General features: G+C 38.5%; 1 protein-coding gene across 6 annotated transcripts in view; it reads left to right on the top strand.

Moving 5' to 3' along the window:
- The window catches only part of RSRC1 (arginine and serine rich coiled-coil 1), a 365,711-nt gene extending 350,903 nt beyond the window's left edge, over positions 1–14,808 (top strand). For all 6 annotated transcript variants that reach the window (XM_060197599.1, XM_060197601.1, XM_060197597.1 and 3 more), the window contains 3 exons: positions 2,416–2,522; positions 13,209–13,358; positions 14,474–14,808. In XM_060197599.1, coding sequence (XP_060053582.1) covers positions 2,416–2,522; positions 13,209–13,358; positions 14,474–14,566 — 350 coding nt within the window. In that variant the 3' untranslated portion in view covers positions 14,567–14,808. The remainder of the gene's footprint in view (positions 1–2,415; positions 2,523–13,208; positions 13,359–14,473) is intronic.
- Positions 14,809–15,185: the final 377 nt, after the last annotated feature.

Below are 15,185 nucleotides of genomic sequence, written 5' to 3'. Positions count from 1 at the left end.
TTTCTCTCTGTCCTACCCAACAACAATGACATCAGTAACAACAACAATAATATAACAACAATAAAAAACAAGGACAACAAAAGAGAAAATAATTTTTTTTAATTAAAGTAATATTTGTTAAAATAAATACAAGTTCTTCCCTGGTACAGCTTCAGTGGAGTGAGACCTGTTACTTAATTTGACAATGGAGAGCAGTTTAATGTAAGATGACTTATATCCACAGAGGGGAGGACAGTGTTTAACTAGAGACATTGAGGAAACTCGCTGATTTCTAAAATTTGGTGCTGTATAGAAATGTACTGAAGACTGAGAGGACCCATTCTGTCTAGGAATTTTCTCATCTTTCCATTTATTTGTGAATGTCAGTTCTGTACATTTGTGCCTAGGGATTATGAACAATTTTAAAATGCTGGGGTTGGATGAATTTCTACTGCAGGCTTTCTATGCTTTATGAGAGACACTTAGTATGTACTGTTGTAAAAAGTTAAACAATGACTGTATTTTGTTGCAATTTGTGTTCATGAGAAATTGTTTTAATAACTTTCAAATGTCAAGTAAATTTTACAGGATTCTGTATTTGTTTACAGATTTTATTGAATAGTCAGCTTTGTTTATGTATGTATTTAAGTAGCTAGTTCGCTGGTTTCCTTTCAATTATGTAAGCCCTTGGAAAAGCATTGTATTTTAAAGGCTTTATTTTGTTTTCAGTATCTGTATTGTCCCATATAAGGGAACTTCATGGATAGTCCTGTCTTTACTAGTACTTAAGTCAATTTGAATTGAAAACAGTTTTTTTCTTGTATTATTCAGTAGTACTACTAGTATGTAAATGTTTTTCCCCAGAAGTGTAGCCAAAGTAACCCAATAATTATGAAACAGACCCACCAAATTTTAATAACATAAAACACACTTTTAACTTAAGGAAAAATCATAAAGTATTAATGTTTAAAAGGAATCAGTTGAAGCTGAAATTTTTATGTGGCAGATAGTTTTTGTGAAACTCATGACACATAGCCCATGATTACATCCTGGCTGATGGCGCCATCTGCTGTTCTCTGACTGGCATTACTGTCAATTTAGAAGAGATTGTTTTGTAATTAATAGATTAAATTAATTAATAGATTAATTAATTAATTAATAGATTAAATTTTTCTTTTCCAAAATTTTTTTTCTTTTCAGGGAAAATATAGGGTAAGTTTTAGATATGCTCTATTACAGATCTTTAGATAAATATAGGGAACCATGTTAAGTGACACTATGAGAATAAAATCAGAGAAGTGCATTATGTAGATCCTTTTAAAGAGTAAGTACCATACTGTGCACATGGCCAAGATTCGAACCCAGCCCCCACTGCACTGGAGGGAGCTTCAGTAATTCTGTGATGTTTTCCCCTCTCTCGCTTTGTCTCTTTTATTTTCCTGTCTTCAGCAGTGAAATCCTGGTGAGTGGAAAAGAAAAATAAATAAGAAAAGGATAAGTTATTCGTTTTCTTCAATAAGTAAATATCAGTGGGAGGGGAAAATGACTTCAAGTGCCTAAAAGGGATAGGAGATGCTTTTCAGTTCAATGACATGCGGCCCTTGTTTGAATCCTATTTCAGGTAATCCAACTATAAAAGAGACTTTGGGACAGTCAGGGAAATTAAATGAACTATATAAGATGATCCTGTGGAATTATTGATAGTATATTTGTATGAGAGCGTTGTAGTTGCAGGGCTGAGTCTTGTTTTACTTAAGCCCTAATTTGACATGCTGTCATATCTGGAATTTACTTTTAAATACTACAGATCTACCCATAAAAGCATGGGTATGGATAAAAGGGATGGGTACATGCAATAAGAACACCCAAAAGTTAGTGATTATAGAAGTGAGGTGTTGGTAACAAATGGATTTATCATGCTTTTATTAATGTATATTTATATGAACATACATAGCATTTATACATATATATAATAAAATTGGTTTAGATGTTTTTAAACCCTTTCACCAGACTGGTTTGCCTTCCTAGCAATGATTTAGATTTTAGCTGAGTCTTATGCACATCAGAATATTCTTTTTTTTTTTTTGAGAATTTTATTATTTATTCATGAGGAATGACAGGCAGAGAGAGAGAGAGAAAGGACCATATATCACTCTGGTATGTGTGCTGCTGGGGGTTGAACTTGAGACCTCCTGCTTGAGAGCCCACTGATTTATCCATTGTGCCACCTCCCGGACCACACATGTCAGAATATTCTAATCATGAATCTCAAGATGAAAAATTTTCTTATACCTTTACTATAAAATATTTTCCTCCAATTCAATATCTAAAGTTGTAAAATTAATTCATAATAATGTTGCCTTGACATAATGTTGTTGACTTATACGTCAAATACATTACACAATACAAATACACAAAATTCATTTTATTTTTTAGACCAAATCACTCTGGTTGAACAAGTGAGAAGAGTAAAAGAGATTGAAGCCATTGAGAGTGATTCTTTTATTCAACAGGCATTCAGATCAAGTAAGGAAATCAAAAAGGTAAGTTTTCACTCAGGCATTGTGGATTGTTAACCTTTAGATTTCAGCAGAGTAAGTGTGAGGGTTTCTTCTAACAGACCAAGCCAGGCAGGAGAATATGACTGAGAAAGAATAAATCCAAGAGAATCCGCTTATGTTTCACTTGAAAAGCATGACTGGTACCATTTTTATTTTAAAATACACTGAAATAAATTAAAGGTCAGTATGCAATTCTAGACCATAAGTAAAACATGAGCATGCAGTTTTCTTTTTAAAATATATTTACTTTTAGAATTGCAATATTGCTTAAAGAAAATTAGAAAAGGGCCTTAAAAATAAAATCATTGTTCATATAGTTCACATATATCTATACTCTTTCCCCAGATAGGTATCACTTATTCAACTCTAGTAAAAAGAAAAAGTTTGATTGGCATTTTGTTTCTGTTAAATATTTTATGTTCATTCAGACATTATCAGGATTACTTTTAGGATTTGTTTCTTTTTGTTACTTGCCACAACTCCTAAACAATGGACTATGAAATGGACTTGCATCAATATAGTTATCTATTTTAATAGTTCTTACATACTAAAAAGTCTTTTATATGCCCTAATAAAGTTGCTATATATATATATATATATATATATATATATATATATATATATATATATAATGGTTGTAATATACTTTTAAAGGATCTATTCATTAATGAGAAAGAGAGGGAGAGAGAACCAGAGCATCATTCTGTCACATGTGATGCTGGAAATCAAACTTGGGGCCTTGTGTCTGTGAGTCCAAGGTTTCATTCACTGTGCTACCACCCTGCAGTGAAGTGTATTTTAGAATTGACTTTTTTGTTTGTTTGCTTTGTTTCCAGGGTTATTGCTGGGGCTTGGTGGCGACACTAGGACTCCACTGCTCCTAGTGGCCGTTTTTCATTTGTTGTATTGGATAGGACAGAGAGAAATTGAGAGGGGAGAGAGAGAGAGAGAGAGAGACTTGCAGACCTGCTTCACCACCTATGAAGCATCCTTGCTGCAGGTAGAGAGCCAGGTGGCTCGAACCCGGATCCTCATACAGGTCCTTGTGCTTAGTAATATGTGCACTTAACCTGGTGCACCACCACCTGACCCCCTAGAATTTACCTTTCTAGTATCCATTTTCGGAGGTTCATCATGAGTTCAATTCTTGTTAGATTTCTTTAAGATAAACTAATAGTATTTTCTTTCTATAGAAGTATTTATCCCTTTATCATTGATAGTCTGGATCTTCTTCTAAACAGCTTTTTTTCCTGTTTGGCATTAATCATTAATATAGTAAACTGGTTTTATTTAAACCCCTCTCCCCCAAAATGCTAGCAGCACTTTCAGTAACTGATAAATTTGACAGTGAACAAGAAAATTAGTCAGACACCATCTGATATAGGTGGAAGAACATGGGCCTTGTGTTTTCAAAGATCTGAGTTTGAATCCCTAAACATACAACCATGATTATGAAATTAAGCACTTACAATATATGATCATATAGTATATGATATATGGTCATAATCACATGATTATGATATCTTCATCTGTTTGGGCCATAGTTTCCAAACTCATAAAATAGATTTATCAATACTTTCAGAAATTATTGAGGATTGAATACAGTAATGACTATATCTACTATGGTTCTTGACTAAATAAATTTTTTGTTTTGAAATAGCCTTCTTACATCTAAAAGACTTGATATATAAATACATTGTAAAAACTAAACTTAGTACTTAGATATTTCTTCCATAGTGCTTGACACATTAATTTCTCTAGTATGTCTCCTAATTGACTAAATCTCCATGCTCCCAAGTAAGACATACCTCTTACTAAGAAACACAGAATTTCTTTAGGCACCTGGTTTCACTTTAAAAGTCCTTCAAAATGTATTAACACAATAATATCTGTATACTTGAATTCCACGATTTTTTTTTCAACTTCCAGGTAGCTTTAGTGCTCGCAAAAGAAGTCAAACAAAGTTTAGCCAGTCCTAGGACACCGCATAGGCCTAAAATATTCCTATTCACTGTATGTCCTAGAAAAATATTTGTCTGTTATTTATTCACATTTTTCATTAACTTTTACCAGCACTGCTCATCTCTAGCTTATGATAGTACTGGGGACTGAGGGGGATCTTTGGTGCCATGGGCATCAAAGTCTTTTCTTTCCCTCTTCCTCTTCCTCCTCCGAGACACACCCTCCTCTCATAACCTACCTTTTTTTGATCAACAGAATCACAATTATGTAATATTATGTTAGTTATTAGTTTCTCTTGCTTATGTTTTGGGTGCTGAGTTGGTATTTCATCTCCCCTCAGTGTGGTGTGCTCTTGTATTTCTAATTTGGACACTACCATTGGGGTTTGAGAGGATTAAAACTGAAACCTTCACAGATTTGTGTGAGAAAGACTATCACTATCTGATGTTGCAACTATCTTTTAAAAGAGGTTTCCCTTAATAGTAATTCATAACAGAAATGAAATCAATTCTGCAAAGACTAGAATTGACTAGTTCTATGTTAGGTAAATATGGCAGAAATGCACAAACAGCCTAGAAATATTATTAATACAGTACTGTGAATTGCACCACCTCAAAATTCATTAATATTTTAAAGTTTCCCTCTATCATTAAAGCCAAATTTTAGTAAATCTTGAGTTTAGCATTTGGGAACCAATAGTCAAAAACTTGAAATTTAGTCAGATGGATTCAGAACCATATCCTGATTCTGCCACTTACTCTCTGTCTTTATTTTTCTTCACTTTTTATTAGTGGTTTAGTAATTGATTACAAAATTACAAGAGTATAATTTCACACCACACCCACTATCAAAGTTCTGTGTCCCACCACAACTATAACCACCCTAATTCTCACAAAGTGTTCAATCGTTGTTGGTATTCTTCGTGTTGGTTTGCTCCCCTTCCCCCTACCTCTGAGAGAAATGGTTTGGCCCTTGCTAGTTTTGCGCCCCTCTTTCTCCCCGCCCCATATGCTAAGGACGTCCAGAGTCCCAGCAGCAGGCAGGGGAAAGAATGAGGGGCAAGCACATGGTGTGGTGATTTGCCCGTTGGTGAATAAAGATTAAACTGCAGCTTCTCAGCCCAACTGTGTGTCCCCGAGTCTCTGTCTCTGTCTTCCACCGCAACGCTAGCCCGGCCTGCTGGAGCCCCAGAACTTTTAACAACAGATCATTGCCTGTTTTTAAGCTGTGTCACCTCATTATAACCTTACTCTTGTTTCTTCAAATGGGGAGTAAACCCATGGTTTATATGGTTATATGGATGCATTCAAGAAATGGAAGCTAGGAGTCGGGCGGTAGCGCAGCAGGTTAAGCGCAGATGGCGCCAAGTGCAACGGCTGGCTTAAGGATCCCAGTTCGAGCCTCCGGCTCCCCACCTGCAGAGGCATCAATTCACAAGCGGTGAAGCAGGTCTGCAGGTGTCTATCTTTCTCTCCCCTTCTCTGCCTTCCCCTCCTCTCTCCATTTCTCTCTGTCCTATCCAACAATAATAACTACAACAATAAAACAACAAGGGCAACAAAAGGGAATAAATAAATATTTTTAAAAAAAGAAAAAAGAAATGGAAGCTACCCCACCTCCTCCCTGACTGAACACTTAAAGCTGAATTTGTGACTTCCATAAGCAGAATTATAGATTCAACGACCTCCACTGGAGTTGGGCTAGAGTTTGTTTTGTGTGATTTTGTCATCATCTTGTAGAATCTAATATTCCTGTTCGTTTAAGGCTTGGTGCCTAGTATATTACTAAACAACTACCTTAAAATTACCCACAGGTTTACATAGTCAAAGTTCCATGTACAAGCATCACCATCGGAGCAATTTGTTTCAACACAGTCATTTAGAAACACGAAGTCACGAAACAAATGATGTAAAACAATGTCATATCCTAGCCCCACATTTTTATATTTTAATAACTAAAATAATAATGGCTGTCATTCATTTTAGACATAATTTAACATACATAATTTATCTACTATCCCAATATCCTTATCTCTAGCAAAGGAAGTGGAGACTCAGCAAACTTTATAACCTTTGACCAAACCACTAATAAGTGATAAGAAGCAAACCAATTTTATCCAACTCCAGAACCCATATTTTTCTTTCTTTTTAATTATCTTTATTTATTTATTTGGATAGAGACAACCAGAAAACAAGAGGGAAGGGAGTGACAGAGAGGGAGAGAGACAGAGAGATACCGGCAGCCCTGCTTCACCACTTGTGAAGCTTTCCCCCTGCAGGTGGAGGCCGGGGGCTCAAACCCAGGTCCTTGCACACTGTAACATGTGCGCTCAGCCAGGTGCGCCACCACCTGGTCCCCAGAACCCATATTTTCCCATCCAACCTAACATCTCTCTTAATTCTGAGCTCAGCATATATACATTCCCTGTGAAAGTTTTTTTTTTTTTTAAAGATGCATTAAAAAGTAGAAGAGGTTGCCATCGGGAGCATGCAAAGAAAAAATCCTAGGGAATGACATTTTCCATAGCGAACTTACAGTACTGAAATTTCACTAGTCATTGTAGTTCATGGTGATCCAGAAGAGCAGTGCTGGGCCAACAATGAACAAATTCACACTTGACTGTGATATAAAACAGAGTGCCAATTTATTAGCTTAGAAAGTGGTATCCCTTTCCAGTTTCTAGAGAGACTGTGTCTGCAGTATAAGGTAGAGACTCGGGATTCCCAGGAAACTGAATTATTTATCAGATTACTTAGCAGAGGGAGGTAAATTATCTTGAGGACCATTTCATCCAACTCATGGGAGACACGGCAGGGCTACTCCCGAGACACACAAAGGCTGACTTTCAAGGAAGGAATTACCTGTAGCCCACATTCCAGTATCTTACTGCCAGACAGTTTTGTACACACTGATACGGGCTATGTGTCTTTGAAAAAGACCTCTCAATGCCAGCCAGCCCTTGAGTTGATAAAGTCATTCTTTAGCTGTGTTAATTTCACTAATCGAGCTAAGGAGCTGTTAGCAGAAAAAGAGCTATTACCAATGACATGCCAGACATTTTGTCTCTGCACACATATTGATTTAACAGTTTAACTCTGCAGTCATATTTCTCTTGTGTGAGTAGATAACCTGATGGCTCCTGCTGTATCATCAACTTCAGAACTCAAGATGAAGCTTGAGTGTTTTCAAACTGCTGTCCCCCAAGAAGTTACTCAACTCTAAAATTGTTGTGTCTGGCAGCTGTGTCTGTGTTCAAAAAGAGAACATACAATGCTAAGCAGTTCGGTTATTTATTGAAATACATTTTTAAGTAAGTACTTCCAAACTAAACCACCAGGTGGCAGTACTACTCAAAGGCAGATGTCTGGCATTGTCAAACTTCCTAACTTAAAGCAATCTGTCACTTCTTTCACATATGTTGATGACTTATTATGAAATAATAACTCCTAGGTTCTGATCCTAGCCTCTGAAAACATTGTATTACCCGTGTATAAGCACTTCTCAAATAAAAGTGAATGTAATGTACAAATAAAGCAGATCAAGGGTGGGGGGTAGATAGCATAATGGTTATGTAAACAGACTGTCATGCCTGAGGCTCTGAAGTCCTAGGTTCAATCCCACACACCACCATAAGCCAGAGCTGATCAGTGCTCTGGTTAAAAAAGGGGGGGGGGGTCGGGTGGTAGCGCAGTGGGTCAAGTGCACATGGCGCGAAGCACAGGTTCCAGCCACTCCCCCACCCCAGCTTCCCACCTGCAGAGGGGTTGCCTCACAAGCGGTCAGGCAGGCCTGCAGGTGTCTGTCTCTCCCCCCTCTGTCTTCCCCCTCCTCTCTCAATTTCTCTGTCCTATCCAATAGCAACAATAATAATAACCACAACAATGATAAGACAAGGGCAACAAAAAGGGAAAAAAAAATAGCTTCCAGGAATAGTGGATTCATGGTGCAGGCACCAAGCCCCAGCAATAACCCTGGAGGCAAAAAAAAAAAAAGGCAGATCAAGATCACTTGGATGCTCTCTGCCACCTGAGCATATGCCACCTAGATCTGTAGTAACTGGAGTAATTGCACTCGACAGTTTACACAAAGCCAGTCTCTGAGCTAAACCGTATCAAAGTGTGGCTGAGATACTCGAATAGCACACTTGATACCCTATAGTCCCTGCAAGTCAACACAGACTGCTTCATTTCATTAACACATTTCCCACTTACCCCTAGGGATAATATTGAGTTTTATTGGGTTTTTTGTTTGTTTGTTTGTCTGTTTGTTTGGTTTGGTTTGGGTTTTTTTTTGCCTCCAGGGTTATCACTGAAACATGATGCCTGCATTACAAATCCACTGCTCCTAGAGGCTTTCCCCCCTTTTGTTGCCCTTTTGTTTATCGTTGTTGTTATTGCTGTCATTGTTGTTGGATAGGACAGAGAGAAATGGAGAGAGGAGGGGAAGACAGAGGGGGGAAGAAAGATAGACACCTGCAGACCTGCTTCACCTCTTGTGAAGTGACATCCCCCCCCCCACAGGTGGGGAGCCAGGGGCTCGAACCAGGATCCTGATGCTGGTCCTTACGCTTCGCACCATGTGCAGCACCGCCCAGCCCTCTGAGTTTTACTGTTGTATGGCCTCAGTTTTACAAAGGGTCACTCTCATGTCACTTAGGGCCATGAACCTTTTTTGCCAGGTAGGTTGGAGACAGACATTTTTAACATCTGGGAGAAAGTATTGTTTCAACATGTAAGAAGAATACTACCAAATCAATTTTTTTCAAATATTTATTTTATTTATTCCCTTTTGTTGCTCTTGATGTTTCATTATTGTAGTTATTATTGTTGTTGTTATTTGATGTCGTCGTTGTTGGATAGGACAGAGAGAAATGAAGAGAGGAAGGGAAGTCAGAGGGGGAGAGAAAGACAGACACCTGCAGACCTGCTTCACCGCCTGTGAAGCTACTCCCCTGCAGATGGGGAGCTGAGGGCTCGAACCGGGATCCTTACGCTGGTCCTTGTGCTTTGTGCCACCTGCGCTTAACCCACTGCGCTACCGCCCAACTCCCTACCAAATCAATTTTTTTGCAGAGCAGTGCTCAGCTCTGGTTTATGGTAGTGAAGGAGATTGAATCTTAGACTTTATAGCCTCAGACATGGAAGTCTGTCTGCATAACCATTATGGTATCTTCCCCCACCATAAACCAAGTCAAATTTTAACAGATATTTCTTTAAATATCTTTCACTGCTACAATTCATCTTTTTTTTTTTTTTAAATAATGTGTCAGTCCTGAGAGCAACACTTGATCTCAGTTGGGACAGGGAAAATTCCTGTTTGTTTCTCCCTGTCCATCCAGTGGTTAGCTTTGCTGGTAAGTAGATGGGTCTCAGTTTCTAAGATAGATTATTCTAAGTACTTCTAGTTCATACATAGCTCACTTTCTGGTTGGTTTCCTCAGTGACCTCTGTTTTGTGCTTCATTCAAAATTGTATATGCTCAGAAGGTGATAAGTCAACAGAAAATAAAAAGAAATTTAAGAACTATGGATTTCAAAAGAGGCAAAGTAGTGGCAGGTTGAACCATACCCCCAGGGCTCTGGAGAGGTGAGGTTCCGGAACACATTGGTGAGGTCATCTGCCCAGAAGTTCAACTTGGTAGCTGAAATGCAATAAGATATAAAGCAGGACAAATTGTTTGATAAACTGGAACCAAAAAGCAGGAATAAACTAGATAAGAATAAGGATTTTCAGGTGGATAGAAGATAGGACGTCTATTTGAGGTATGTTCCTAGAGGTCCAAAAAAGAAATTTAAGAACTATGGATTTCAAAAGAGGCAAAGTAGTGGCTGGGGAAACAGCTCAGCCAGCAGAGTGCAGGACGTGTGTGCCTGAGTCCCCTGCACCACATATAAAGAAGTAGTGCTCTGACTTCACTCTCTCGCTCATAAAACCCTACCTGTTATATATCTTATGAAATAAAGTAAATGTTACCCCCCCAAAAAAAAAAAAAGGAGCTAGGGAGATAGCTCAACTAGCTTTCGTGCCTCCGCTCCATCTTAGGCCAGAGCTGAGCAGTGCTCTGGTCCTCTTTCTCTCTCTCCTTTCTTTTCTTTTCTTTTTTTTTTATATTTATTTATTTTCCCTTTTGTTGCCCTTGTTGTTGAACATTGTTGTGGTTATTAATGTTGTTGTTATTGGATAGGACAGAGAGAAATGGAGAGGGGAAGGGAAGATGGGGGGGGAGAGAAAGATAGACACCTGCAGACCTGCTTCACCGCTTGTGAAGCGACGGTGGGGAGCCAGGGGCTCAAACCAGGATCCTTATGCTGGTCCTTGCACTTTGTGCCACCTGCGCTTAACCCACTGCACCACCGCCCGACTCCCTCTCTCTCTCCTTTCTCCTCCCATAAATAAATAAAGAAATCTTAGAAATAAAGAGAAAATAAAAATATAAAGTAGAGGAATTTATTTCCCTGCCATTTTGATTGTTTTCCCTGAACCTTTTTTTTTTTGGGGGGGGGGGGCTCTTGATTTTGATTTTTAACCCAAGTAATTACAGCCTAATAGTAAAAAGGAGTTATAACAAGAGCAAAAAATAAATAAAAATTGCTACCCCTCCCTATCCTTTATCATAACTTCTATTCCTACTCCCCAAAGACAATCATATTTATTTATTTATAAATTTATTTTTAGACTTAGTGTATTTTTATATAAAGTGAAAATTGGGAGAAACAGCAAGCACTGCAAAAATTATAATAGAATTACATTATTAAAAAGTCTTTTAAAACCCAAAACTGTTTTAAAATATACAAAAACCGGGAGCCAGGGGGTGGCGCAGCAGGTTAAGTGCACATGGCAGGAAGCACGCCAACTGGCATCAGATTCGAGCGCCTGGCTCCCCACCTGCGGGGGGGTTCATTTCACAGGCAGTGAAAGCACGTCTACAGGTGTGACTTTCTCCCTCCCCCCACCCCACCCCCCGTCTTCCCCTCCTCTCTCGATTTCTCTCTGTCCTATCCAACAACAAGGGCAACAAAACCGCCCTACCTCTTATTTGCTCTTTTTTTTTTTTTCCTACGGTCCAGACTTCTCTTCCTTCTAAATCACACCTACTACTTCTAAGTATCCCACCCCACCCACTCATACACACACACCCTTTTTTTTTTTCCCTCCTCTCTCTGGATCCTGATAGAGTTGCAGTTCAGAGTCCTCTGGTCATCTTCGCCTAATATTTCTTCCCATCTGAGAGTATGGACCAAAATTCTTTATGGGGTGCAGAAGGTGGAAGGTCTGGCTTCACTGTAATTGCTTCACTGCTGGACATTGGCAGGTTGAACCATACCCCCAGGGCTCTGGAGAGGTGAGGTTCCGGAACACATTGGTGAGGTCATCTGCCCAGAAGTTCAACTTGGTAGCTGAAATGCAATAAGATATAAAGCAGGACAAATTGTTTGATAAACTGGAACCAAAAAGCAGGAATAAACTAGATAAGAATAAGGATTTTCAGGTGGATAGAAGATAGGACGTCTATTTGAGGTATGTTCCTAGAGGTCCATGACTTTGGTAATTTTTGTTTGAGCTTGATAGCTGACATAGAGGTGGACTAAAAATATTGTCTGAGTAGATGACTAGAAAGCTGGATTAGGGCAGAGAGTAACATGAAGAAAGTATATAAAGACAATTAACTGTTTATCCTGTTGATCTGACCTAGAGCCCATATCTATATATAGTTAGGACAGGAGCCTATATAACCTCCAGTCTCTGTCAGTCTGTGTTTGCAGTCCATGGTCACAGAGAGGAACATTCTAGGTTGCACTCATTTCAGGACAAGTTTTCCTCAAGTGGCCAGGAACAGAATTTAACAGGTTTCTTGTCCCCTACACTTAGCACAGTGCCCAACAATATGTCATCCTGCAACAGAAAGGAATAAAGTACTGATTCCGTGCTGCCACACCAATGAACCTTTAAAACATGATGCTATAAGGAAGAAGCCAGTCACAAAAGCCACATATTATGATCCCTTTAATATGATGTCGTAACAGCCAGCCCACAGAGGCAGGAAGTACTTACTAGTGGTAACATAGTAGGATGAGGAGGTTGGAAGGCAATGAGGAACAGTATTAAGTAGGCTAGTATTAAGAGATAATAATAAATAATAATAAAAATGACCTAAACTTGCTGTGGTAATGACTGTAAAACTCCTTGGATATGCTTAAAGCAGTGGAAATTGTGGTGTGTGGATTATATCTCAAGACTGTTGTTAAAAACAACAAAACAAAATAACTTGGATTTGAATAGGCCAATTCAGTGCTGGAAAGTTTTGCAAGTTGTCTTGATTAAAGAGTTGATTTCCCTCACTACCCAGAAGTAAAACGTTTCTATCAGCTATAACTGTTTTCTCAGTCCAGGAGCACTATTACTGTTAATTTGTATGTATTTTTTCTTCTTTCAGATAGTGGGAAAAACCTGTGTATGGAATAAATTTTAAGAATAATTCTTATTCTTCAAATAAGAATACATATTTATTTCCTAAGAAAAGTATGTTCAGTAACATTTACCACTTATGAATAACTATTTATTAGTCAGCAACCTTGCGTATTTTAGAGATTATTATTATTTCAAAGGAGACTTACGGAACAATTATACTCAAGGGCAGAAATAGTATTAAAGCAAACTCTTCATTGTGCACTGCGATCTAGTGAGTGATATGCATTGTGTATTTCAGTCAGTGGAATCTGAAGTGAAGCCTGCCGTCACAGCATCAGTTCCAGCATCAGTTGCTGCTGATCCTCCCAGCAATGACAAAGAAATCGACCCTGGTAGCATCCCAACCTCTATCAAGTACCAAGATGATAATTCTCTGGCCCACCCAAATGTAAGGTCCTTAAACCTTAGAAATGTCTAGAGGACTCAAATTAACGTAAACAGTTCTCTTTTTGTGTCGGCAACAAGAAAATCATTGGAGCAAATAGATCCACCTGCTCGATTTGTTCACAGTGGGGCAGCTGGCCTTGGCTTTTAAGAACAGATAGATGGATTTGAATCAGGTGTGGTCCTTCTTGTATTGTTCAGCTTGTAGAAGTGTTCTCCCTGTCATTAAGAAAACCAGAATGGGGGGTGTATTGTACCAAAGCAAAGCATTCTGGGGAAAGAAGAGAAGGGAAGGAGTGGAGAGGGCATTGGAGTCCTGGTGCATCATAATGGAAAGGGGCCTAAGTTGGGGATAAGAATGTTCTGCAGATACCTATCATAGGGAGCTGAAAAACTGTACCATTGTATCAACAACTGTACTGTAAACCATTAACCCTCTAATAAAATGATTTATAAAACACAATGGGGGGGGTCACATAGTGGGCAGATATGGAGTCCCACGTCTGATCCCTGGCACTGCATGTGCCAGAGAATGGCCAAAGAGGTGGTACTGGTGGACCACAGGACTTGAAGCATGTGATACTGAGTTCAACCCCAGGCACCACATATGCTAGAGTGATGCCCTGGTCCTCTGCATCCTCTTTCATTCTTTCTCTCTTTAAATAAGTGCATCTTTTAAAAAATTAAGATAAAGAAAAAGTAGAGGTAGGGACGTGTGTGTGTGTGTGTGTGTGTGTGTGTGTGTGTGTGTGTGTGTGTGTAATGTAATGGTACTAAATGATTAGTTCCAGCACAGCTCTGACTTATTTGAGTGGACATGCCACTGACATCCAGTTTTCTGTCGTCTGTTAAATAGCGCCATTCTGCTGTGTCGCTCAGAGACTGTAGGGAACTTCACAAACCTGTGGTGCAAAGTTGTTAATCAGTGGTATTGGTAACCATTTCCCTTAAGGGTTTCTGATCATTCTTAATTCCAAAAATTCTTTAATTAAGAAATCATCAAGGTTAAACAGTATTCAAATCTTGCACTGAAAGATGTATGAAAGTGATTTGTGTTGTGGAAGGTCAATTCCAAGTTACCGATGAACCGTAACCCTTTTTTTTTTCTTTTTATTTCAGTTATTTATTGAAAAAGCTGATGCCGAGGAGAAGTGGTTCAAGAGATTAATTGCTCTCCGACAAGAAAGGCTAATGGGTAGTCCTGTGGCCTAAGTAGTATACATATAGTTGAATTAACAGTATAATTTGAAATTTAGGTTTTTAACTTACTATTACCTTTTACTCTTTGGAAAAAATTAGATAGTAATATAAGCTAGTCACATTTCATTCTTTTTTGTGTAGGCTTGAATATTTTTTTGATTTAAACTCAAACATTGAGAGTATTAAAGCGAATGTAAAATTTAAGAATGCATGAAAATATCATACTGTTAATAATAAAGCTAATCCTAAAAATAGCAATGTTAAAATGTTTACTGTCGTGTTTCTGGTTAAGGTTTTCTAAAATGTTAAGTTGTCGGTGCTGGGTAGTGGTAAACCTGGTAGAGCACACAGCACACACATTACACTGTGTAAGGACATGGGTTCAAGCCCCTAGTCCCCACCTGAAGGGGAAGCTTCATAAGTGGTGCAGCAGTGTTGCAGGTGTCTCTCTCTCTCTTCCTATCTCCCCCACCTTTTTATCCCATCCCACCCCTCCTTCCCTCTCAACTTCTGTTTATATCCAAAATAAATATATAAAATATTAAAAAGGTTTTTTAAAATGTTCTTATTAAAAGACGCAGTTTTGATTAATCACACATATAAGAATCTAACTATAAACTGTAAGTATGAT

This window comes from Erinaceus europaeus, chromosome 9 (assembly GCF_950295315.1).
Source record: "Erinaceus europaeus chromosome 9, mEriEur2.1, whole genome shotgun sequence".
NCBI classification, from domain to species: Eukaryota; Metazoa; Chordata; class Mammalia; order Eulipotyphla; family Erinaceidae; genus Erinaceus; species Erinaceus europaeus.
Note: the sequence above shows the minus strand (reverse complement) of the source record. Positions and strands in the feature narration are given on the sequence as shown.